The sequence below is a fragment of the Sphaeramia orbicularis genome, chromosome 18 (assembly GCF_902148855.1).
Source record: "Sphaeramia orbicularis chromosome 18, fSphaOr1.1, whole genome shotgun sequence".
In the NCBI taxonomy this organism is placed as follows: Eukaryota; Metazoa; Chordata; class Actinopteri; order Kurtiformes; family Apogonidae; genus Sphaeramia; species Sphaeramia orbicularis.
Genome location: NC_043974.1, coordinates 13,818,849 through 13,843,374, shown reverse-complemented (window position 1 = coordinate 13,843,374; position 24,526 = coordinate 13,818,849). Strand labels below are relative to the sequence as shown.

The following is a 24,526-nucleotide window of genomic DNA, read 5'->3' as shown; positions in this document are numbered from 1 at the left end:
TATGAATAACTTAAAATGTTAAATTAAAATGAAAATATTTACATTTACAAACTATCCTTTCATAAAAATGTGAATGACCTGAAAAAAACTTACATGTCTTAAGAAAAATAAGTACAATTTTAACTGATCATTTATACATGTGTATTACAGATCAGATCTACAATGGCACAAATATTGTTAAAATTGCACTTTGTTTTCTTTAGATATTTCAGGTTGTAATACTTATTATGATAATACTTTATTGTTAAAGGATAGTTTATAAATGTTGATATTTTCAGAATGTAATTTAACTTTTTCCTTTAACTTTTTTTCTTCTCGTTTCATGCAGTTTTACCTATACATATCTATTTATGCATTACATCTTAGTAAGACTATATATTTATATACCATAGATTTAAAAAAAAATCTAACTATGAAGACTTGAAACAGGTCTATTGTGCTTAAAATAAGAATTTTAGCAATCTATAATCAGATAATATTAATAATATAATTATAAAAAAAAAAAAAACTTGATAAGTGCAATTTTCTTACTATTCTTACTACACTGGCAGATAATTTTACTTAAAATAAGACATTTTAACCAAATAATGAGTTTAATTTTTTTTTTTGTACAGGCCTTTTAGCAAACAACAGTAAAAACAGAAAACCACAAGGAAAATGGTGTATAAAAAAAAAAAAAAAAAAAAAAAAAAACGTCTATTTTTATAGCAAGTCAGTCTCACTGCTTTGTGATTTACCTCCCATTCCAGATGAGGCAGGGGGTGTACTGAGCGTGCTCAGATGTCTATGGAAAGAACAAGGTCTATTCTATCAGCACATTTTGAATTTTTAGGAGTATCTGAAATAAATCATACATTCAGGACACTCACCACAGACACGTCAGGGGTTAAAGGGTTAAAGTATTAACTGGTGCAAATTGCTGATTTTTGGGTCGTCACAGGATGCTCGCTCTGCTGAAGAGGTTCCGTCTGGACTTCAATGATGTTATAGTCATGACAGACAGCGAGAGGCGTCCACAAGCCAAGAAGTACGTCGACAAAGCACTCACACTCACAACAGGAATCAGACTCAGAATCACAATAAGGCAATATTTTACCTCAACGCACATGTGCAAAACTTAAAAGTGCTTAAAGTTTTTTGTTTTTTTTTCATATTGGTTTAAACTATTAATGATAAAACCCAATGATAAACTAAACAATAATGTGTTTTTGACCTTTAATTACTATTACAGTGGTGGTTAAATGAAACAAAACCCATGTATTTATGTCATTTTTTGATAATATTACAAAATAAAAGTGAATTATAAGAGGACTTACAACCTAAACTCAAGCTGAACTTGTGTAATTTTTGCAATTTGTTGAGTTACATCTGTTTTGTTTTTTTTGTTTTTTTTAATCTCTCACTAACGTATGTGTTTGTTTCAGTCTCAATAGGTTTATGGACAGCGTCGCCCCCTTCAGGCTGCACCATGAACAGCAGGAAGGTGTTTCACTGGAGGAACTGAAACAAAGCTCCCCATGGAAAATATCTGATAAAGAGTTTGAAGCCTTCAAACTAAAGGTCAGTGTGTGTGATATGATTGTATGTCTCAGTGTTGTACTTTTAGGAATGCATACACTGTGGTATTCCAGCAAATTCAAGTCTTTTAATTCATTCCTTCACAGTCTGAAAGAAAAGTAAGACTGAATGAAATCATCCGAAGGAATTCCCAACATGCTGCTCTGGTGCTTGTGTGAGTATAAAGTGGTTATTATCAGTTCAGCTCAGAATATGACAAATAAATAGGAACAAAATGCACAGAATAGATTTGCTATAATTCTGATTTAAGTAGGGGGGGGTCAGGATTTTAACCCATAAAGACCCAAACATCCATCACTGACAAAAACATCTACTGATCTAAACTGTTTAATACCTGTTGATCCACTAATCCTATCAATACATGTAAATAACTGGTGTAAAATACAGTTTGTCATCTTTTCATGGTCATCTGGTATGACCCATTTGGACATTCAGAGAATCTTTAGTTACTGTGGAAACACCATCATCTTCTACAACATTGATTCACCAGTTAAACCCATGGAGTTGCATCAATGACAGTGGATGGACACATTTGTTTTATGCTCAGTTATTGATATACTTGTTGAAAATATCACTCTTTCTTCAGTTTTTTTTTTCTGTTTCTAATATGATAACCTTTGAATTTATTCTGAACTTTGATGAACATCAATGTGATCAACAGATAAAATACAGGGAAAAAAACTAATTTACACTGAAAAAACCCTAAATACAGAGGATAATTTTAGAATAAATGGTGAAAAATCCCTTGAGAAAGGTTAAATAGAGAGAAAAATATAATTTGCCACCAAAGTAGCACTGGGTCTGTATGGGTTAATGTGGAAAAAAAAAACATGTTGTTAAAATATTTAGCTTTATAACTGTCAATGGTGTTGAACCTTTTTTAGTTCAGGGGTCATATACAGCCGAATGGGATTTCAAATAAAATAACAACATAATAACCTATAAATAATGACAATTCTAAATGAGAAAGAAAGTGAAGAGACTAAAATCATCTACTTACATCAAACATTTAATACTTATTGATCCACTAATCCTATCAATCCATGTAAATAATTGGTGTAAAATATGGTTTGTCATCTTTTCATGGTCATCAGACATGACCCATTTGGATGTTGAGAGGCTCCGTAGTTACCATGGAAACACCATCATCTTCTACAACATTGATTCGCCAGTAAAACCCATGGAGTTGGATCAATGACAGTGGATGGACACACTGGGTTTATGTTCAGTTAACTCTTTAAAACCTGACGTGTCATCGCTGACACACCCTGTGCATGTGCAGTTCGGATCCTTGTAACTGTTTCACTGTTTGTTCAATTGGAAAAATTTCAACAATTTCTGAAACTTGAGATGTTGACCTTTATAGCTTTTATTGGGTCAATATGATAATTTCACTTACACCTGTACTAGAAGCTGGAGAAAATTTTATCTGTATTATAACATGCACATAATTGTAAATTATTGTTTGATTTTGAAAGATCTGGAAAAAAAAGTGCTCTGGAAAAATGGTCAAATGGACTCACTCACAGCATATTTTCTAATCTTTTTCTTGTCAAAATAAGAAAAAAGTCTAAGTGGATCATTTTAGGCTTAGGGTTTAAAGGGTTAATGATATATTTTACTGAAAAAAAAAAATCACTTTTTCTTCAGTTTTCTCTATTTTTGACAATAACCCTCAACTTTAATCTGAACTTTTATGAACATCTACATCAGGGGTGTCAAACTCATTTTAGTTCAGGGGCCATGTTCAGCCCTATTCAAATCTAAAGCAGGCCAAACCATTAAAATAATAGCATAATATCCTATAAATAATGATAACTCCAAGTTTTTCTCTTTATTTTAGTGCGATAAAAACATTAAATTATGAAAATATTTACATTTACAAACTATCTAAACAAAAAAGATGTGAATGACCAGCAAAAAAACCCAGAAAAATAAGTGGAATATTTTAGATTATGCCTCAACTTACCACTTGTACATGTGCATTACAACCAATGTTACACAAACATTTGGTAACAGTCATATTATCGCTGAAATGTGGAAGTTTGGAATTTAGAACTAAAATAAGAATAACTTCAATATTATGTGTCAGCTTAATATTAACTCAATTTACAAATTGGATCTACAAATGCACAAAACATTTAGGAACAGCCAGAATGATGTTGTTCATGTTTTATTGTTAAAGGGTTTTTATGCCATAATTTTACTTGTCTGTATGTGACCCCTGAAGTAAAACCAGTTCAACACCAGTGAATGTGTTACGACATGACACTTAGTGTGGACCCAAATACTCAAGACTTTCAGAGGTCAGTGGTAAAAAGGATTTATTAGAACAAAAATACAAAAGGCAAAAACGGATGAACAAAGGGAGGAAGCACAACATGCTCAATAATAAACTAAAAAACCTATTTAACAAAAGGAGAAGCACAGCGTGCTCTATATAAAACCAAAAGCCTGATACAGATAATACATGGAACTAGATTCAAGATACTTAACTCGGGAAGGTATTCACCAGAGAACAAAAACGACGCACTGACAAGAGACAAAGGGAGTGAGGAGAAATATATAGGGAAGGCAGGGATCACAAACAGGTGTGGGCAATAACAAGAGGGACACCAGGTGCAAGCAATGATGGGATAGGAAAGACAGAGACAAGACTGACAGAGTGCAGACAAAACCGAAAGGTGACCACCATCACCAAAATAAAACAGGAAGAGACAAAAACCCAAAATAAAATCAACATAAACGTCGACGCATGACAGAATGTTAATATCTTCAGTGTTATTTTCGCAGTTTGTATAATCATACCGTGGGCTGGATTGGAACCTTTGGAGGGCTGGTTTTGGCCCATGGGCTGCATGTTTGACACCTGTGATCTACATGATCAGTTTATTGAATACAGGAAAATACTTGATTTATACTGATAAAATCAAAAGTACAGAGGATAATATTAGAATAAATGGTGATAAATCACTTAAGAAAAGTTGGATACAGAGAAGAATTCATTTGGGGAATTGACACAAAAATAGCACTGGGTCTTTATGGGTTAATAATTGAAGAAAAAATATCATAACCCTGTTTTTTGTCTTTTTTTCTTTGCTTATTATATTGGCTACAGTCATCAGAGTATACTGCAGATATCCTGAGTCTTTTTCTCATATCAAATGGTGTTAGTTGGGTTTGGTGTCCAGAGTTACAATATGCAAAATAAACCACGAATGGATGAAGGCCAGCTGTTTACACTGCAGTGCTGTTTACAAAGGGCATGTTCTTTTTTTCCATCATGCCTGTTAATGCAAACTACAGCATGGCCTTATTTGACTTTTCATCCCTCTGGTTGTCAACGGTGTACTGTTTTCTGTGTTTTCTTCCCAGGAGCCTTCCTGTTCCACAGAGCGTCTGTCCCAGTGCCCTGTACATGGCCTGGTTGGACACCTTGACCTGCAGCCTCCACTGCCCAGCGGTGCTCATACGGGGAAACCAGCAGAACGTTCTCACCTTCTACTGCCAGTGATTCCCATCCCACTGGAACAATGCCCTGGAAAAAGACAAAAAAAGAGTCCAGTCCAAAAAAGTGAAATAGATTAATCCACAAAGACCCAGAGAGCCACCAGCCAACAAAAGCATCTACTGACCTAAAATATTTAATTCCTGTTGATCTATTAATCCTATCAATGCATGTAAATAATTGGTGTAAAATGCAGTTTGTCTTCTTTTCATGGTCATCAGATATGACCCATTTGGACGTTCAGAGGCTCCGTAGTTACCGTAGAAACAGTCATCTTCTACAACATTGATTCACCAGTTTTGTTTTCATTTTTCATTTCATTTCATTTTATTTATTTATTTATTTATTTAGACAGGGACAATGTACAATACACATTACAGACACAAAACAGACATTAATTAAAACAGTAAAAAACAGTAAAAAAAATGCATATTTATAACTCCATCTATGTTTTGTTTTTTTCTCTTATGTTTTTCTTTAGTCATTGACATTAATTAAATGTCAGTGTATCTTTTGGTAATTGGATTTTCTTTTCAGAAACAAAAGAAAAAGTAGTGGGAAATTGATCTTCATTTTAAAATAGAAGAATTAAAATTGAATTTCAAGGCGTTTTTCTTTTTTCAGTGTCAAAACAGATAAACCAAATTTAAAAAATGGATTGATTTTGGTTTTCTCTTTCTAATAACAAGAAAGAAAGTTACTACCTGACAGAAATGGATAAACAAACCAAAAACACCTATTTTTTTTTCATTTTCGGAGACCAGATGTTGTCATTTTCAAGGAACAAATGCTAATGCTTAGGTCACAAAGAGAATAAAGATTTATTGGGAAAAAAAGCCTAGGTCACAGAGATTTTTACAAACAATGGGTTTGTACGAATCTTCCAGTTCGAACGAAATCTGGACATTATAGACATGCTCCCTCCATGAATGTCTACGAACTCCAGATTTTGTTCGTTGGGCTTCTTCCAAGTACCCCTGGGGGTATGCGTACCCCAATTTGGAAACCCCTGCCATAAGACATCCAGGCAGTACTTGCTAAAGAGTGAAACACAAGCAATAAAACAACTGTTATAAGGTCATAAACTGACAAAAATCACTCATATTCACTATTTACAGCTTCAAAATTTCTATAAAATCTCTAGCGCAGGGGTCTGCAACCTTTATTATCAAAAGAGCCCCCTCTTTTGCCCCCTCTTCCGCCAAAAAAAAAAAAAAATAGTCTGGAGCCACAAAAAATAACAGAGCTTATAAACTTTTAAAAGTTTTAATCTTTTTTGACATTTTATCTGTTACAGCCACTGAATAAAACAAACAGAAGTGCGGTGTGGAATGGATTCTGGAGTATGATTACTCCAAAAGTACACAGTAAAAGAAGTTCATAGTATTTGTGCTAATAGTATATGAAGTACTAATACCAAATATACCAAATTCATGGGGTACTTTATGGAAATCATAATTTTATTCATCATTGAATTTAGTCTTAAAGCCTATTTCAGATGAAAACAACCACTTTTGGAGCTTGGAAGGGATTTTTGAGTATGATTACTCTAAAAGTACACAGTAAAAGTTGTTCATAGTATTTGTGCTAATAGTATATGAAGTACTAATACCAAATATACCAAATTCATGAAGTACTTATTGGAAAAAATAATTTTATTCATCATTGAATTTAGTCTTAAAGCCTATTTCAGACGAAAAAACACACTTGTAGCTTGGAAGGGAATCTGTTGTAGGATTACCCCAAAAGTACACAGTACTCATACTCATACAGTCGCTCTATGAAAAGTATCGCTTTTTATGGAAATGATTCTCTTCAAACTCAACACTGCCTCCACAGTTCCCAGTTGTACTGCTCCACGTCCGCAGCCCCTGGAAAACAGACAGAATTACGTGAATAATGTACAAAGGACGGACAGAACCCCCCGTCCGTCTCCGTCTGTGTCTTTAATGTAGAGCATAAATAAACCCTTACTTTGGTTGTATGGAAGGCACATTCGCTCCATGCAGCTCATCTTCCATAACTGTTGAATGGGTAGCGCACAAGAAAAACGCTAGCGGCTGGTTTGACCATGCAGAGGAGAATCACGGCTGGTTTGACCGCAGTAAAGGGAGGAGCCACCACAAGAAGGATGAAGAGCTACATGAGGTTCCAGAGCCGCAGGTTGCCGACCCCTGTTCTAGTGTTACAAAACCCAATATGCTTCTCGGCCTCGCTGATGCACAGGATTGGCCCCATATTTAATAATTGAGGAAATGACTAAAAATAGTCACTTGACCAATAAAGGGTTAACCTTTAGGATTTACAATTTTAGCCATTTGAAGTGTACAGGGATGGACAGACCTCCTGTATCTGTCCTTGTGGAGGTGGAGATGAGTCTGTCTGTTGAAGGGAGGACTCCGTGGTCTGGACAAAGTGCAGCAGAAGGTAGTCAGGGTTCTCCATAATGTTCTGAGTCGTCCTCTCCACCACAACGTCCATAGCGTCCAGTTTGTAGCTGATCAGATCCAGCCTTTTCGGTCAGTTTATTCAGTGTGTTGTCGTCACTGGTTCAGACTTGAGTGTGTTCCTTTGAATATGTCACCTGTCTGTGTACAAACTGAACATGTAATCCTGAAAATGAAAACTGAAATAAAACAAGGTCCTAGAAAATGAAGTGGATGTTGTATGTGAGGAGTCTGTTATATCAGTGAATGAACTGGACAGCAGGAATATTTATGGTCTTTTTATATTAGCGTGTCTTCATTCACCATTGTCAGTTTTTTTTTATTCAAATGTCCATTAATTGTCTTGTTTAATGGTTGTGGGTGAAAATATTTCATATTTTAAGCCTTTTTTGACACATTTGCTGATTTATACCTTTAATTCTTAACCCCGTAAAGCACAGGTGTCAAACATGCGGCCTAGGGGCCAAATCCGACTTTGTGTAATGCAAAAATGACACTTTAGATTTTAACAATCAATGGTGTCAAAATCATTTTAATTCAGGTTCCACATACAGACACATACAGTCCAATTAGATTTCAAGTGGGTCAGACCAGTAAAATATTATCCTAATAACCTATAAATAATGACAACCCCAAATTTTCTCTATGTGTTTTTTGGTGTAAAAAAAGTAAAATTACATGAAAATGTTTACATTACCAAATTATACTTTTACAAAAAAATGTGAATAACCTGAACAAATATGAACAAACGGAAATGTCTTAAGAAAAGTAAATGCAATTTTACCAATATTCTGCCTGTTACTAAATGTTTTGAGCGATTGTAATGCACATGTGTAAATGATAAACTGATAAACATAGGCATAATATTAATAAAATTGCACTTGTTTTTCTTAAGACAAGTCAAGTTGTTCATGTTTTAAAGAAACTTTGTAGATGTAAACCTAATCATAATATAATTTTACTTCTTTCACTGTTATTATTTTACTGGTCCGGCCCACTTGAGATCAAATTAGATCGGATTGTGGCCCCTGAACTAAAATAAGTTTGACACCCCTGCTGTAAAACCTGAATCATTAAATCATTGACAGAAAATTCCAGTTCTTTGAAACTGGAGTCTTTATTGGTCCTTCTGAACAACCTTTTTTTTTTTTTTTTTTTTTTCCAAATATCAATTTCTATGTATTAGTTTCTATTTTGTATCATATTTGATACATTGGGTCTCAATGCTCAAATATGATTATTTTTGAACAAACAAAAACATAACACAAACATGTCTAACAAATTGGTAATTCCTTTTCAAAACTGTCAAAATTCTGCCTCCCTCCTCATTAATGACAGTCTTGTAGTGCCACTGGAAAGGCCTCTGCTGAATGAATTCCTCCCCCTGGTGGATTATCTGTGTATTGAATGTATCTAATTGTACACATCAGGTTTTTTCAAGAAGAAAAATATCAGACTGATCATGTAGAGGGCTTCAAAACTCATGTATCAAATATAATACGTTTGGCGTTATAGGGTTAAAGACCCACAACTGCTTTTGTGGTACCTTCCAACTGAATTATTGTCTACATTTAACTATTAAGAAGTGATTTATCACCATTTATTGTAATGTTATCCACTACATTTAGCATTTTTCAGTCAAAATCAGACATTTTCCTGTATTAATCTTACTGATCATATCCTCCTCAGACCTAGGGAAGTGAAAGTTTTGGCTTTTTTACATTAAACAATTGTCTTGATTGGAAACTGCATAATAACTGTTTTTTCACATACATTTTTATCAATTATTTTAATTAATTCATTCATTTGTTAATAGGATATCCTTTGCAATAGACTGCATTTTTTTTAAAGTAAAACTGTGAAACTTTTGTCTACTACAGAGGGCAAAAATACATTGTTGGGTCTCAGGAGGATATAGATCGGGGGTGTCAAACTCATTTTAGTTCAGGGGCCACATTCACTCCATAATGATCTTAAGTGGGCAAGACCAGTGAAAAAAGAAAAATGATATTATGATGTTTACATCTACAATGTTTCCTCAAAAATCTGAATAACATGAATATCTTCAAATGTCTTAAGAAAAACAAGTACAATTTTAACAGTATTCAGCGTCAGTTTATCAGTTTATCATGTACACATGTGCATTACAACTTAGATTACAAATACAAATACACAAAACATTTAACAACAAGCAGAATACTGGTACAATTGCATTTACTTCTCTTAAGACATTTCAGGTTGTTCATATTTGTTCAGGTTATTCACATTTTTTGTAAAAGGATAGTTTGTAAATATAAACTTTTTCATGTAATTTTACTTTTTTTTTTACACTAAAACAAAGATGAACTCCGCAGCATTATTTATAGGTTATTATTATGATAGTATTTTACTGACCCAATTGAGATCTGACTGGTCTGTATGTGGAACCTGAATTAAAATGATTTTAATATCTTTGATTATTAATATCTTCAGTGTAATTTTTGCATTTCACCAATTCATCCCAGGGGCCGGATTGGACCCTCTAGCGGGCCAGATTTGGCCCCCGGGCCGCATGTTTGACACCTGTGATATAGATGTTTATAAAAGCTTAGAGTAAATGCCAAGGATATTATATCAAAACAGAAAACTTAAGAAAAAGCAACGTTTTCAGCCAAATATATCATTAACTGAACAAAACAAGAGTCTACAACCACTGTCATTTTTCAAACCACATGGGTTTTATTGATGATAAACTGCATTTTACCTGAACTGTTTTCATGTATTGATAGGATTAGAAGTTCAGAAGCTATTAAAAAGTTTAGATCAGTTGATGTTTTTGGTCACCAGTGAATGTTTAGCATTTTAACCTCCTAAAACTCAGGAAATGTCAGCAAAGTACAAGCTTTTTTTGTTTTTTAATAAATAAGTGCCTATATTGGAAACATCATGATGCAACAGTTTTTTCAGATGCAGTTTTTTAAATTTTTATAGAATGTTCTTTGTGGTGGACAGTTTTCTTTTCTTTTTTTTTTTTTTTTGGTATAAAGTTGTAAAACTCAAACCCATAGCTGGGTCTAAGGAGGTTAAGGGTTAAATGGCTTGTTTTTAAAATATACCATAATATGAACTCAATGGACGTATACAGAGCCATAATTAACCCATAAAGACCCAAATATACACCAGTGACCAAAACCATCTATTTATGTCAAACGTTTAATAACTATTAATCCACTAATCCTATCAATACATGTAAATAACTGATATTAAGTACAGTTTGTCGTCTTTTCATAGTCATCAGATATGACCCATTTGGATGTTCAGAAGCTCCGTAGTTACCGTGGAAACACCGTCATCTCCACAATGTTGGATCAATGACAGTAGATAGACACACTGGGTTTATGTTCAGCTAACTCTTTAAAACCTGACGTGTCATCGCTGATCAATGCTGTAAATGCCAAGGATATTATATCAAAACAGAGAAAACTGAAGAAAAAGTAACTTTTTTAGCCAAATATATGATTAACTGAACAAAACAAGAGTCTACAACCACTGTCATTTTTCAAACTACATGGGTTTTATTGATGATAAACTGCATTTTACCTGAACTGTTTACATGTATTGATAGGATTAGAAGTTCAGAAGTTATTAAAAAGTTTAGATCAGTTGATGTTTTTGGTCACCAGTGAAGGTCTAGCATTTTAACCTCCTAAAACTCAGGAAATGTCAGCAAAGTACAAGCTTTTTTTGTTTTTTAATAAATAAGTGCCTATATTGGAAACATCATGATGCAACAGTTTTTTTCAGATGCAGTTTTTAAAATTTTTATAGAATGTCCTTTGTGGTGGACAGTTTTCTTTTCTTTTCTTTTTTTTTTTTTTTTGTTGTATAAAGTCATGAAACTCAAACCCATAGCTGGGTCTTAGGAGATTAAGGGTTAAATGGCTTGTTTTTCAAATATACTGTAATATGAACTCAATGGACGTATACAGAGCCATAATTCACCCATAAAGACCCAAATATACACCAGTGACCAAAACCATCTACTTATGTCAAACTAATACTTATTGATCCACTAATCCTGTAAATACATGTACGTATCATACATAAGGATCATACATAAAGTTGGATTTCTAGAACACACTCATAATCTCTTTATTTAGTCAAAACTATTAAAAATCCATGATCTTGTAAAATATCATACACCAATAATCTTATTTAAAGAATTCAACAAATTACTACCAAGTAATATACAAAAAAACTTCACAATTCGGGAGAGTATTCATAATTTGAGAGGTTTTGGAGATTTCACATTACCCAAATTTCGAACCTCTTGTAAAAGATTTTGTGCGTCTGTATGTGGTGTGAAACTTTGGAACAGTCTGGACATCCAACATAAGCAACGCCAAAATATCCACCGATTTAAACTGTTCTATAAACATATGGTCTGGTCCCAGTATAAAGATGGAGGGTCTTAAAACTGATGTTCCATAAATACTCTGTCTTAAATGTTAATGTGTGCTTGTTGTTCCTCATCTAGTTGGTCTGTGTTGTCCATTACCATCTGGTATTGTTCTTACCATCGCTGGTATGTGCTGCCCTTTACCATTAATGCTATTGGATTTTTTTTTTTTTTTTTTTTTTTACCATTGTTGGTCTGTAATTATTGCTGTGCTTTACCACTTGTGGTATTGCAGTTTTTTGTTTTCACCATTGTTGGTATGTAATTATTATCATGTAAGTTAACGGTTAACTGTAACCTGTGGTAACACCACCAGGAATGTACTTTGTTTCTATTTTTTTATTACACACATTTTGGTTAAATAATGTAAATACTGTCAAATGAGTTTATTGTAATTTGGTATAGGCCTATTTTGTTCTATTTTGTTCATTGTTCTGGCTCGAAGTCAAACGACAGGCGTGAGTATTTAAAAGTTATTATGTTAAGTTATTTGAAGGTGAGAATGGGGGTGGGATTAAATACGTTTTTCTTCTTCCCACTCCTTTTCGATTATAAATGAATTTTTTATTTTTTTTTAATTTATTTATTTATTTTTTTATTTTGAATTTGCATGTATATTCAATGCTCTTAATAAACAAATGGAAAACATGGAAATAAGGTCATCAGATACGACGCATATGGATGTTCAGAGGCTCCGTAGTTACCGTGGAAACACCGTCATCTTCTATAACAGTTATTCACCAGTAAAACCCATGGAGATGGATCAGTGACAGTGGATGGACACACTTGGTTTATATTCAGTTAATGATAGATTTTACTGAAAAAGTCACTTTTTCTTCAGTTTTCTCCAAGTTTTAAAATAATCGTTAAAAGTAATCTCAGCATGATGGTTAACCCTTTCATGCATAGTGGTCACTACAGTGGACAGTTCTTCTACAGCTGTTCTCTTGTATATTCATGGGTTTTGTTGTTTTAGTTCCATATCAGCCAACACAGTGGACGCTTATGCATCATCCCATACACTGACATTCATACCGTTACTGTAACTTTGCTGTTCTAGATAAACCTGATCTGCAATAACATGCTTGAGTGTAAAAAATTGCTAATTGTTATTAGACTTAGGTTCAAAAGTTATTCTGTTTTTTTGTTAATTGTGTCTCGTGTATGTGTTTTATGTTGTTTGGACTTAGTATGGCTGCTACCTTGGCCAGGTTTCCCTTGCAAAAGAGATTCCTAATCTCAGTGGGATTTCTTGGTTAAATAAAGGTAAAATAAAAATAAAATAAATAAAAATAGACTGTAATGAACAAGTTTTTTGTTTTTTTTTAAACAAAAATTTGCGTTTTTTTGTTTTGTTTTGTTTTTTTTTGCATATTATCTCCATGACGTGAGTAATAGCTAGTATTAGAGTATGTTAAATGTGAGAAAACATCAGATTAGCTGCATTAAAAATATTTTTATGTCATAGTTTTCACACAGTAGATCAGTAAATACATGTTTCTTTGTTTCTAAAACTAAGCACATGGTGTCCAGCAGAGTGGATGTTTTTTTTAACTTCATGAAAAATTGGTTCATTACAAAAAAAAAAAAAATCAATTGCATTTTTTTTTTCATGCCTAAAGAGAAATAAAAGCACTCAGGAAAAAAAAATCTTGATTAAGGTTCTCGTAATTCATGCACGAAAGGGTTAAAGTACATGATCAGTCAATTAAAAATAAGAAAATACCTGATTTTCACTGGAAAAAATGCGAAATAGAGAGGACTATATTATAATAAATGGTGATAAATCACTAAAGAAAGGTTAAATAGAGAGAAAAAAATATTTGGGAACTGACACAAAAGTAGTACTGAGTTTTTATGGGTTAAATTTTACACTTTGAAAAGAGAGTGAGAGGTTTCCAGAGAACATGCTAAAAGCTCACTGATCACCGGCGTTTTATTTGCATTCATGCGTCTGATATTCAAATAGTCCAATAGTTAAAATAAAATAAAGATAAATGAAATAACAGCACTATTCAAGCTCACATTCCACAGAACTGCATTTAGCATGTTCCTATCCGAGGTTGTATCCCTGGCTCATTTGTCTGAAATCTAAATTTTCATATTCAAATGTACAGACACCAACACTGTTTACAGTGGAAGTGGGGAGCTGCTGACCTCGACTGGGGATGTTGTCGGGCGGTGGAAGGAATACTTCGAGGATCTCCTCAATCCCACTGTCACGTCTTCCATAGAAGAAGCAGAGGCTGAGGTCTCAGAGGTGGACTCGTACATCACCCAAGCTGAAGTCACCGAGGTGGTTGGCAAGCTCCTCGGTGGCAGGGCACCGGGGGTGGATGAGATTCGCCCAGAGTACCTTAAGTCTCTGGATGTGCAGGGACTCTCTTGGTTGACACGTCTCTGTAACATCACGTGGCAGTCGGGGACAGTACCTCTGGATTGGCTGACCGGGGTGGTGGTCCCCCTTTTTAAGAAGGGGGACCGGAGGATGTGCTCCAACTATAGGGGGATCACACTCCTCAGCCTCCTGGGGAAAGTCTATTCCAGGTACTGGAGAGGAGGATCCGACCGATAGTCGAACCTCGGATCCAGGAGGAACAATGCGGTTTTCGTCCCGGTCGCGGAACACTGGACCAGCTCTATACTCTCCATCGGGTACTCGAGGGTTCATGGGAGTTCGCCCAACCAGTCCACATGTGTTTTGTGGATCTGGAGAAAGTGTTTGACCGTGTCCCTCGTGGTATCCTGTGGGGGGTGCTTCGGGAGTATGGGGTCCGGGGCCCTTTGCTAAGGGCAGTCCGGTCCTTGTATGACCGAAGCAGGAGCCTGGTTCGCATTGCCAGCAGTAAGTCAGACCTGTTCCAGGTGCATGTTGGACTCCGGCAGGGCTGTCTTTTGTCACCAGTTCTGTTCATAATTTTTATGGACAGAATTTCTAGGCGCAGCCAGGGGCCGGAGGGGGTCCGGTTTGGGGACCACAGGATTTCGTCTCTGCTTTTTGCAGATGACGTTGTCCTGTTGGCCTCATTGAACCTGGACCTTCAGTGTGCACTGGGGCGGTTTGCAGCCGAGTGTGAAGCGAGCGGGATGAGGATCAGCACCTCCAAATCCGAGGCCATGGTTCTCGACCGGAAAAAGGTGGTCTGCCCTCTCCGGGTCAGTGGAGAGTCTTTGCCCCAAGTGGAGGAGTTTAAGTATCTCGGGGTCTTGTTCACGAGTGAGGGAAGGATGGAGCGTGAGATTGACAGACGGATCGGTGCAGCGTCTGCAGTGATGCAGTCGCTGTACTGGTCGGTTGTGGTGAAGAAGGAGCTGAGCCGAGAGGCGAAGCTCTCGATTTACCGGTCAATCTACGTTCCTATAGAAATAATGTCAAATTCAAACTTTTTATGTCTAAGTTCTATGTTTTAGAGTGAAAATGTAAAATTTCATCATGAAAATGTTTACATTTACAAACTACCCGTCAAAAAAAATTTTGAATAACTTTTTTTTTTTTTTAAATCCATCCAACATGCTGGATATTTGACACCTGTGATCTAAAGTGTGTCATACCAGTAAAATACTATCATAATAATCTATAAATAATGATAAGTCTAACAATTAATGGTAATTTCCTGTTAAATGGACAAATAAATTACAAACTAACAACATGACTAAGTGGACCGGACCAACAAAATACTAACACAATACTATATAAATAATGTCAAATCCAAACTTTTTATGTCTAACGTCTACGTTTTAGAAAGAAAATGTAAAATTTCATCATGAAAATGTTTACATTTACAAACTGTCCTTTAAAAAAATGTGAATAACATGAACCAAGAATTTCTATTTAAGTGCAATTTTAACAATATTATGTCCCAGTTTATCATTTATACATGTACATTAGAACTTACAGATCACAGAGGTTAACAGCAGAATATGGCTAACAATTCATGTTCTTCATGTTTGTTCAGGTTATTCATATTTTTTGTTAAAGGATGGTTTGTTAATGTAAACGTTTTCATGTAATTTTAACTTTTTTACACTAAAACAGAGAGAAAAAATTTGGAGTTGTCATTACTTCTATGATAGTATTTTACTGATCTGAGCCACTTGAGATTGAATTGGGCTGAATTTGGCTCCTGAACTAAAATGATTGTTAATATCTTAAGTGTAATTTTTTTTTTTTTGTATTTTCAAATTCATCCCACAGGCCAGATAGGACCCTTTGGTGGACCAGTTTTGGCCCGCGGGTCGTATATTTGACACCTGTGATCTACAGTGTGTTGAACTAGTAAAATACCACCATAATAACCTATAAATAATAAGTCTAACAAATAATGACAATTTATCCTATGTTATAGTGCAAAAAAGTTTAATCACAGTATGAAAATGTTAAGATCTACAAACCAGAGGTCGTGTTAACCGAAAATATTCATACATACATTGACAGATATTTTTTTAAAATGACGGAAAATTCTGAAGGCCATCCGTCATTTTGACAAATTAAAATACTGAAGGTAATCTACTGTTAACCTTTCCTGCTCAGCTCGTCCGACCGTAGTCAGCGAGCACAGGGCAGATTTCCTCCAGGGCAGATGTCGGGTTAACTCCCTTGCCAGTAGTGGAAGACAGCAGCTTTTATTTTATGCACAGTATATCGATGTTAGAACACTTTTTCCTTCTGTCCCTCTTACACACTCATACTCAAAACTGCCACTCCCTCACCTTGCTTGACCACTCACACCATACGCACACGCACGCGCCACACACCGCTCTCGCACTTAAAGGAACACACACACACACACACACACACACACACACACACACACCAGTCTCATAACACTACCAAAGAAAGTTTTCACACAACACTGAACAGAACCTGCTCGCAGAATCGCTGGTCTGTCTGTCTCTTAAGAAGTCATCAAACAGTCTTTATCATTTACACATGTATACAGGGTGGGGAAGCAAAATTTACAATATTTTGAGGCAGGGATTGAAAGACAGTGTATGACCAATTAGTTTATTGCAAGTCATGTGAATTTATTTGCCACAAGAAAATTGACATAATAGAAAATGTTTTTATTCTATGTGTCCTCCTTCTTTCTCAATAACTGCCTTCACACGCTTCCTGAAACTTGTGCAAGTGTTCCTCAAATATTCGGGTGACAACTTCTCCCATTCTTCTTTAATAGTATCTTCCAGACTTTCTCATAATAGTTTTGCTCATAGTCATTCTCTTCTTTCCATTATAAACAGTCTTTATGGACACTCCAACTATTTTTGAAATCTCCTTTGGTGTGACGAGTGCATTCAGCAAATCACACACTCTGACGTTTGCTTTCCTGATTACTCATATGGGCAAAAGTTTCTGAAAAGGTATGGATAATAGTGTTAGGTATGATTATGACATCAATATATGTTTGGTTTCAAAACAATTGACGTAGTGCCTGCTGAGAAAAAACAACTAAATGTTCATTGTAAATTTTGCTTCCCCACCCTGTATTATAACTTAAACATCACAGTGGATCAACAAAGGTACACTGTAAGTCCAGACTTTGTATTTACTAAAATGCTTTAATTACAATATACTTAAATGATTTCAGTTTTATTCCATTACTATAAATTGTTGAGTATATTCTGCTAATTTGTAAACATAGTCGAAAGTACGAAGAAGTTGAAGTTGAATGGATTTAAATTACTAAAGTTTTAGTCATGACTGCACCTTTTTATCGCTGCACTGCATTGTGGGTATTGGGCATGTTGTGACAATGTGTTATTTTTATGTGCAGGGGTTCAGCAGGGTTGTAGTGTTAGTGTTAATTTGGACTTAATGTATGTATGGCAATGTTTACTGGCCTTTTTTGGTTTGTTTTTGTATATTTGTAGAGCTGCACCATGAGTGAGAGCCATCGGCCCAACAATGTTTTTACTGTTCATCACAAATGTTCTTTCTCTTAGAAAAGTTTATACTTTGTCAAATTAAATGCACTGCTTCAACTGGCAAATGACATTGGTTAACTTCCTACTTAAGTCCTATTCATGCTGTAATATATTAAATGGATTAATTATACAAAGTAATTTGTATTGCAAAAGATTTTAATTTAAATCAACTTGGAATTGAGTCCAATGAACTGATGATATTAAGTTAATGATTATACAAAGCAACTGACACTGCAACAAATTTTAAGTTAAATTCACTTGGCATTGAGTGTGTGGTACTTAAAATAGCAATTCCATTCACATCAAGCATTTAAGTTTAATACACTCAAGTTTTCATTACTCATTACTTTATTTTTTAAGGCAACTGGTTTCCTCAAATTTTTAAAGTAAACTCAACTTATCCGGTCTTACAGTGTACAAAACATTTAATTACAGACATCTGGAACTGAAAAATATATGAAACTTTATCATCAGTACAACTCTGTAAATTCATCCTGTGGGCCAGATTGAATGTTTCGGAGGGCCTGTTGTGTGACACTGCTGGTCTATATTAATAATCTACTATATGGGTTTTTCTGAAACTGTATGTCTATGCTTGAAGGTGTAATAATAGATCTTTCACTCTGACTTGTTGTTGCCGTGGCTGTGAAGGTTCTGCTGGAGGTTTTACAATGTCAAATCTTTACATGAGGATTTATAACGGATATGATGTGCTTTGTTGGAAAATGTCTAAATAAATTGTAGAGTTGAATGATTGCAAATAAAATGGAATTGAATCCACACTACAATTGTTATTATTTCCAAGTATGTGTCAGTTGTGTTGTATTCCTTTTACTGTACAATTTCTGTGAATTTTATAACCTCCTGATTCACCCAGCAATGCATTTTTGTCCTCTGTAGTGGACAAGAGTTCCATAGCTTTACTTAAATAAATAAATAAATAAATAAACACTGTTTGCTACAAATGACATTCCATGCAAAAAAGGCAGTTATTTAACCTATAAAGCCCTTTTTTTTATTATAATATTATCTTTTGAATTTTGCATTTTTTTGGTGAAAATCAGGTATTTTCCAATATTTATTCAACATATCATGTAGATGTTCATAAAAGCTCAGATTAAAGTTGAGGGTTATTATATCAGAAACAGACAAAACTGAAGAGTAAGTGACTTTTTCAGTGAAATATGTCATTATCTCAACATAAACCAAGCGTTTCCATCCACTGTCATTGATCTAACTCCATGGGTTTTACTGGTGAATCGATGTTGTAGAAGATGACGGTGTTTCCACAGTAACTACGGAGCCTCGGAACATCCAAATGGGTCATATCTGACAACCATGAAAAGATGACCAACTGCATTTTACACCAATTATTTTCATATAATGATAGAATTAGTGGATCAACAGGTATTAAATATTTATATCAGGAGATGCTTTTGGTCTGTGGTGGATGTTTGAGTCTTTATGGGTTAATTAATGTAAAAAAAGCCAACATTTTTATTTTCCTGGGTCTCAGAAGGACATGAAAATTCAGAATTAGAGAATTAGAACCCTAACCTTAACCCACATCCAGACCAATATGATCTGAGGTGGGCTGAACCAATGAAAAAAGTAAAATTACATTATAAAAATATTTATATTTGATTTTAAAAAATGTGAATAACATGATCTACGAACAACCTTAAATTTCTTCAGAAAAATAAGCACAATTTTAACAAAATCACATCTCGGTTTATTATTTATGCATGTAAATTACAACTTAGAGGTCACAATGGATCTGCAAATACTCAAAACATTTAATAACAGGCAGAATACTGTTAAAATTACACTTATATTCATTAAGACATTTCAGATTGTTCATGGTTGTTTATGTTATTCAGATTTTTTTAATATAATTTTTAAACGTTTTCAAAGTATAATTTAACTTTTTTGCACTATAACATAGGATAAATGTTATAGTGACTGTCACCAGTCACAAGTGTTTGCTCCTGGAGGATTCTGTTGGGTTTCTGTAAATTTGATTTGATTTTGATTTGATTTGATAAAGCACTTTGTGACTCTGTCTATGAAAAGTGCTCTATAAATAAAATTTACTTACTTACTTACTATAAATTACCATTATTTGTTAGAGTTATCATCATTTATAGGTTGTTATGACAGTATTTTACTAGTAAAATCTGGTAAGATCTGGTATGTTAAAATTTCCTGATACTGTATATTTAAAGACAATGAAAATTCTATTTTGTGCTAAGAGCAAAAGTTTGTATTCAAAAAAATTTTAAGTTAAGAGATGAGAATTATAATTTAAGAGGGTTGTTTGTGTTTGAAACATGTAAAGTAAGAACAAATGTTAAATATTGCTGTTTCTGTTAATATTATGTTTATTCAGTTGTTTTACTTGGTATTTTTATTTCACTGTTTTTAATTGTACAGCTGTTTTTATGTCTCTTTAATCTATTCTTGTATTTTAATCTATCATTTTGCTTTTTTTTTTATTCTTCTGTACAACGCTGTTTTAATTGTACAGCTGTTTCATGTCTTTAATCTATTCTTGTATTTTAGTACATAACTGAAATAAAAATATTAATTCATTCATCCATTCAATACAGCAGTATTGAGGTAAATCAGATCTTCTAATTTCAGAATATTTGTACTGATGAAAATTGGATTGGTTGGTGCCAAGGTTATAATTATTTTGGATTTTTCGTTATAGTCTAGTTTTATTTCGTTTTGACTTTTTTTGTCTACTTCAGTTAGTTTTAATTAGCTTTTAGAGCAGGTTTGCACGTTTTTATTAGTGTTGACTTTTTAAAAATTTTTTCTAAATGCTGAGTTTTAGTTTAGTTTCAGTTTTTTCATATCTTTTATCTTCCTCACCGTCGTATTCAAATAAATCCCAAACAGGACTCTGCTGCTTTCCATGTTCCATGTTTCCAGGTAGAGTGGGGACGAGAAGACGACTCTAAACAAGAGACGAGAAGTGATGGACCGTGAAGCGCCTCATGGTCCCGCTAGCTACATTTGCTCGACTGAAATAAATCGATTGCATATCAATCCGACATTGAGAAAGAAGAAAATGAAGGGAATTTTATCCATAATTTTTATACGTTTTAGTTTGGTAAGCACATAATACAGTTTCAGTTAGTTATCTTTTTTTCTTTTAATTATAGTTTTTATTTATTTCGGTCAACAAAAATGTTTTTTTCAATTCTACTTTTTGTCATTTCGTAATCCTTCTGACGTATAATCCTAATGGCTTTCTTTTGCAGGGTGAATATTGGTTTGATAATTGTTTTGTATGTTTCCCCATACCTCCACACAATATATTAAGTATGGACAGTGAGTTTTTGTTCAGCGTGTACTTCATTTTATGTAGTATTGCAATTGTTTTTGAGACTTTTGTTTGTATATTATCTGTATGTGGTTTCCAGCTGAGTTTGTTGTCTATAATGATTCCCAAGAATTTATGTTCACAAACTTGTTCAGTTTCAACACCATTTATCAGTAGTTTGACTCAGTGGTGTAGTGGTCCCTGGAGAAGTGGGTATACTCTCAGTTTTTGCCCTTTTTTTTTTTTTTTTTTTTTTAAAGTAGTTCAGAAAAACGTCGTTTTAGAAACACTTTTAGAAACATAGGATAATGTTAGCCTTTCATAACGTTAGCCTACTCACACAGTTTAACTACTGGCAACAAAATCTCTTCTCCTCTAAATGTGCATTCATATGACATGTAGTTTCAAACAGTGACTCATTCTGAAACCACCTTAAAACTTACCTCAGAATTATGTATTCCATGAAAGTAGGTTCTCTCAATATGTGTCACTCATTTGAAAGACGTTTATTCTGCCTTTCTTGCTCACATTTCCAAAAATCGCGCATCTTTGAACAAGACGTGCAGTGAACTGTCAATCAATTGGGGTGGAACTGGCACCTGAGGTGTCCAATCAGGTTCCGGAGTTGACCAGTGCTAAGCGGAGCCCTGGCTCTGGCGTCAAGTTAGCAATATTTTCCTGGGCATGACCCGCCCTACTCTGCCTCTGATTGGCTCATCAGTCCTCATGCTTAAAGTTAACCAATCTAATCAGTGAAGGTACTAAGTACTAGCCAATTAGAGGCAGAGTAGGGCGGGTCATGACTTCACCATCCTAGGGGAAAACATGGGCAATTTGGCTCAGATACTAGTGAATGGTGCACATCAGGGGGATTTAGAAGTGGGTATACACAATGAAGACTGAAAAATAGTTAGGTCTACTCTGTATACCGCTGTATACCCTGGACTACACCAGGTCTATTAATTTTTCTATTGCCAAATATAATATATTTAGTTTTACATAGATTCAGTGATAATTTAATATCAAACCACTTCTTGAAGGTCTCTAATTCCTTTTCCACTGCACACAAAAGCTGCCCAAGATCTTTTCCGGTGCCGTGTAGACTTGTGTTTTCAGCAAATAGGACACTTCAGACCATATTGGTCTGTATGTGGCCCCTGAACTATAATGAGTTTGACCCCCCTGCTTTAGATCAGGGATGCACCGATACCACTTTTTTCCAGACCAATGATGAGTACAAGTACTTACATATGAGTACTTGCCAATACCGAGTACCGATACAAGTACTTAATAATCCCATTCCAGTTCTTAGTTCCTTTTGTAAATGTGCTTTATTGTCATTGTCATTAGTCTGACTGGAACAAAGTGCTGCTACTGACATTTAATATGTTGGAATGAGCATTTCTCAACTAATCCACCAGTGAGTGCCACTCTTAAATAACCATACTGAACAAATACCACAAAGAAGAGTAAAGTTTTTTGAGAAGAAGAAGAAGAAAGTCAGTAATAATAAACATGGAGACGCGGTAACACTAATGTGGATACTAATGTTGCAGCGTTTTCGCTGGTAAGGTTTAAAAGCTGAGCTTCAGGATTTAGGGAAAAAATAAATGAGTGGTAAGTTTAGTTTTCACTTCCGCTGGCAGCGGTCCGCACTGCTCTATAACTCCATAGTATTATAAGTAGGACAGAAACTGGCCCAGCCCTGGGTCGTTGTCCTAAATCTGTCAGTAGTTTTTCTCTAACTCACACAGTCACTCTTTGAACAGATCCTCTACCTCCACAGTTCCCAGTGGTATTCTCCATCTGGGTACTCATCTGCCAGCACCTGGAAAACGGATGAAATGTACGCAGAGGACAAACAGAACGCTGCGCCTGTATCTGTCTGTGTCTTTAACGTCACTTGCAGTCAGCGTTACTTTTAACACTGTCATTTATTTTGAAAAGTCTCCACACTCTTCACACTCCCCACACATTATTCCACCGTACCTGCTGCACTGAACTGTGAATGTCACACGGCCGTAAATGGTATTGGTGCAGTGTATCAGATTACTTTTACGAGTACGAGTACAAGTAAACACACTGAGTATCGGAGCTGATGCCCAATACTGGTATCGGATCAGTGTGTTGGTCTGTATGTGGCCCCTAAAATAAAACGAAACATCATTAATTGTTAACATCTTCAGTGAAATTTTTGCAGTTCACACACTCATCCTGTGGGCCGGATTGGACCCTTTGGTGGGTCAGTTTTGGCCCACGGGCCTTATGTTTGACACCCCTGTGTTAGTGAATTTGGATGGACATGACTGCTCACTAATATCCAATGAACTCAAAAGGAAGTTGTATGTTTAGCCGTTTCTATTACGGAACATGATAAAATATATTTGTGTTCTGTTAATTCTGCTTTTATTTTATGTTTCCCTTTCTTATCAGACTCATTTGTTGACCGGAGCTGGTATTAAACCTCATCACACAGTAAACTCTTGTATTTGCCACAGAGACCTGGTGTGAATAGAAGCCTGACCTGGTTCACTGCTCAAAACAGAAAAAACAAAGGACAAAAAAAATGGAATGGAGTCTGTTTCTGCTCCTTCTGATGGGTGAGTAATAATCGGCTACTGTAGGTTCACGGTGTATGATCAGTCTGTTAACATGTTTAACTCTTTTAACTGTGACCCATGAATGGACTGTTAAAGCCAAGTGACTAAGAAGTGGCTGTTGTCAGTGAATATTAGTTTTTTCTCTTGTGCATGTGGAATATTTCTCATTTATTACCGCCGCCAAGTGAAATGGCGGAGGTTATGTTTTCATTGGGGTTTGTCTGTCTGTTTGTCTGTTAGCAAGATAACTTAAAATGTTATGGACGGATTTTCATGAAATTTTCAGGAAATGTTGATACTGGCACAAGGAATAAATAAATGATTAAATTTTGGTGGTGATGGGGGGGGGCTGGCTGATCTGCCTTGGTGGAGGTCTGTGCTCTCCAAGAGCTTTTCTCGTTTAATTTAATTAAATTTAATTTAATTAAATGTAATTTAATTTAATTTTATTTTATCTTATTTTATTTGTGTTTCATTAAAAAGGTAAAAAGGTGTCAACATAAATTCTTAATAAAGGTAGATTATTCATTTTAGCCTAATAACAGAATTGCATACAAGACCATATTTGACCTGAGATCATTGACTCACTGTCTTCACTGTAACTGTTGTCGACACTGTCTTGTAATTTGTAAAAATTACCAAAAATAGTCCCTTGCCCAATAAAGGGTTAATGGCTTTGCTTTGGCTTTGTCCACGCCA

General features: G+C 34.9%; 2 protein-coding genes across 4 annotated transcripts in view; both read left to right on the top strand.

The window, feature by feature from the left end:
- slc12a10.1 (solute carrier family 12 member 10, tandem duplicate 1) overlaps positions 1-5,286 on the top strand; it is a 38,321-nt gene extending 33,035 nt beyond the window's left edge. For 2 of the 3 annotated variants that reach the window (XM_030162919.1, XM_030162917.1), the window contains 4 exons: positions 941-1,027; positions 1,425-1,560; positions 1,665-1,732; positions 4,954-5,286. In XM_030162919.1, the coding sequence (XP_030018779.1) occupies positions 941-1,027; positions 1,425-1,560; positions 1,665-1,732; positions 4,954-5,092 (430 nt within the window). In that variant the 3' untranslated portion in view covers positions 5,093-5,286. The remainder of the gene's footprint in view (positions 1-940; positions 1,028-1,424; positions 1,561-1,664; positions 1,733-4,953) is intronic. The other variant, XM_030162918.1, reaches the window with a different exon arrangement.
- Positions 5,287-23,722: 18,436 nt separating this feature from the next.
- LOC115439084 (L-selectin-like) overlaps positions 23,723-24,526 on the top strand; it is a 3,263-nt gene continuing 2,459 nt past the window's right edge. The window contains exon 1 of the mRNA XM_030162979.1: positions 23,723-23,827. Within this exon, the coding sequence (XP_030018839.1) occupies positions 23,794-23,827 (34 nt within the window). The 5' untranslated portion in view covers positions 23,723-23,793. The remainder of the gene's footprint in view (positions 23,828-24,526) is intronic.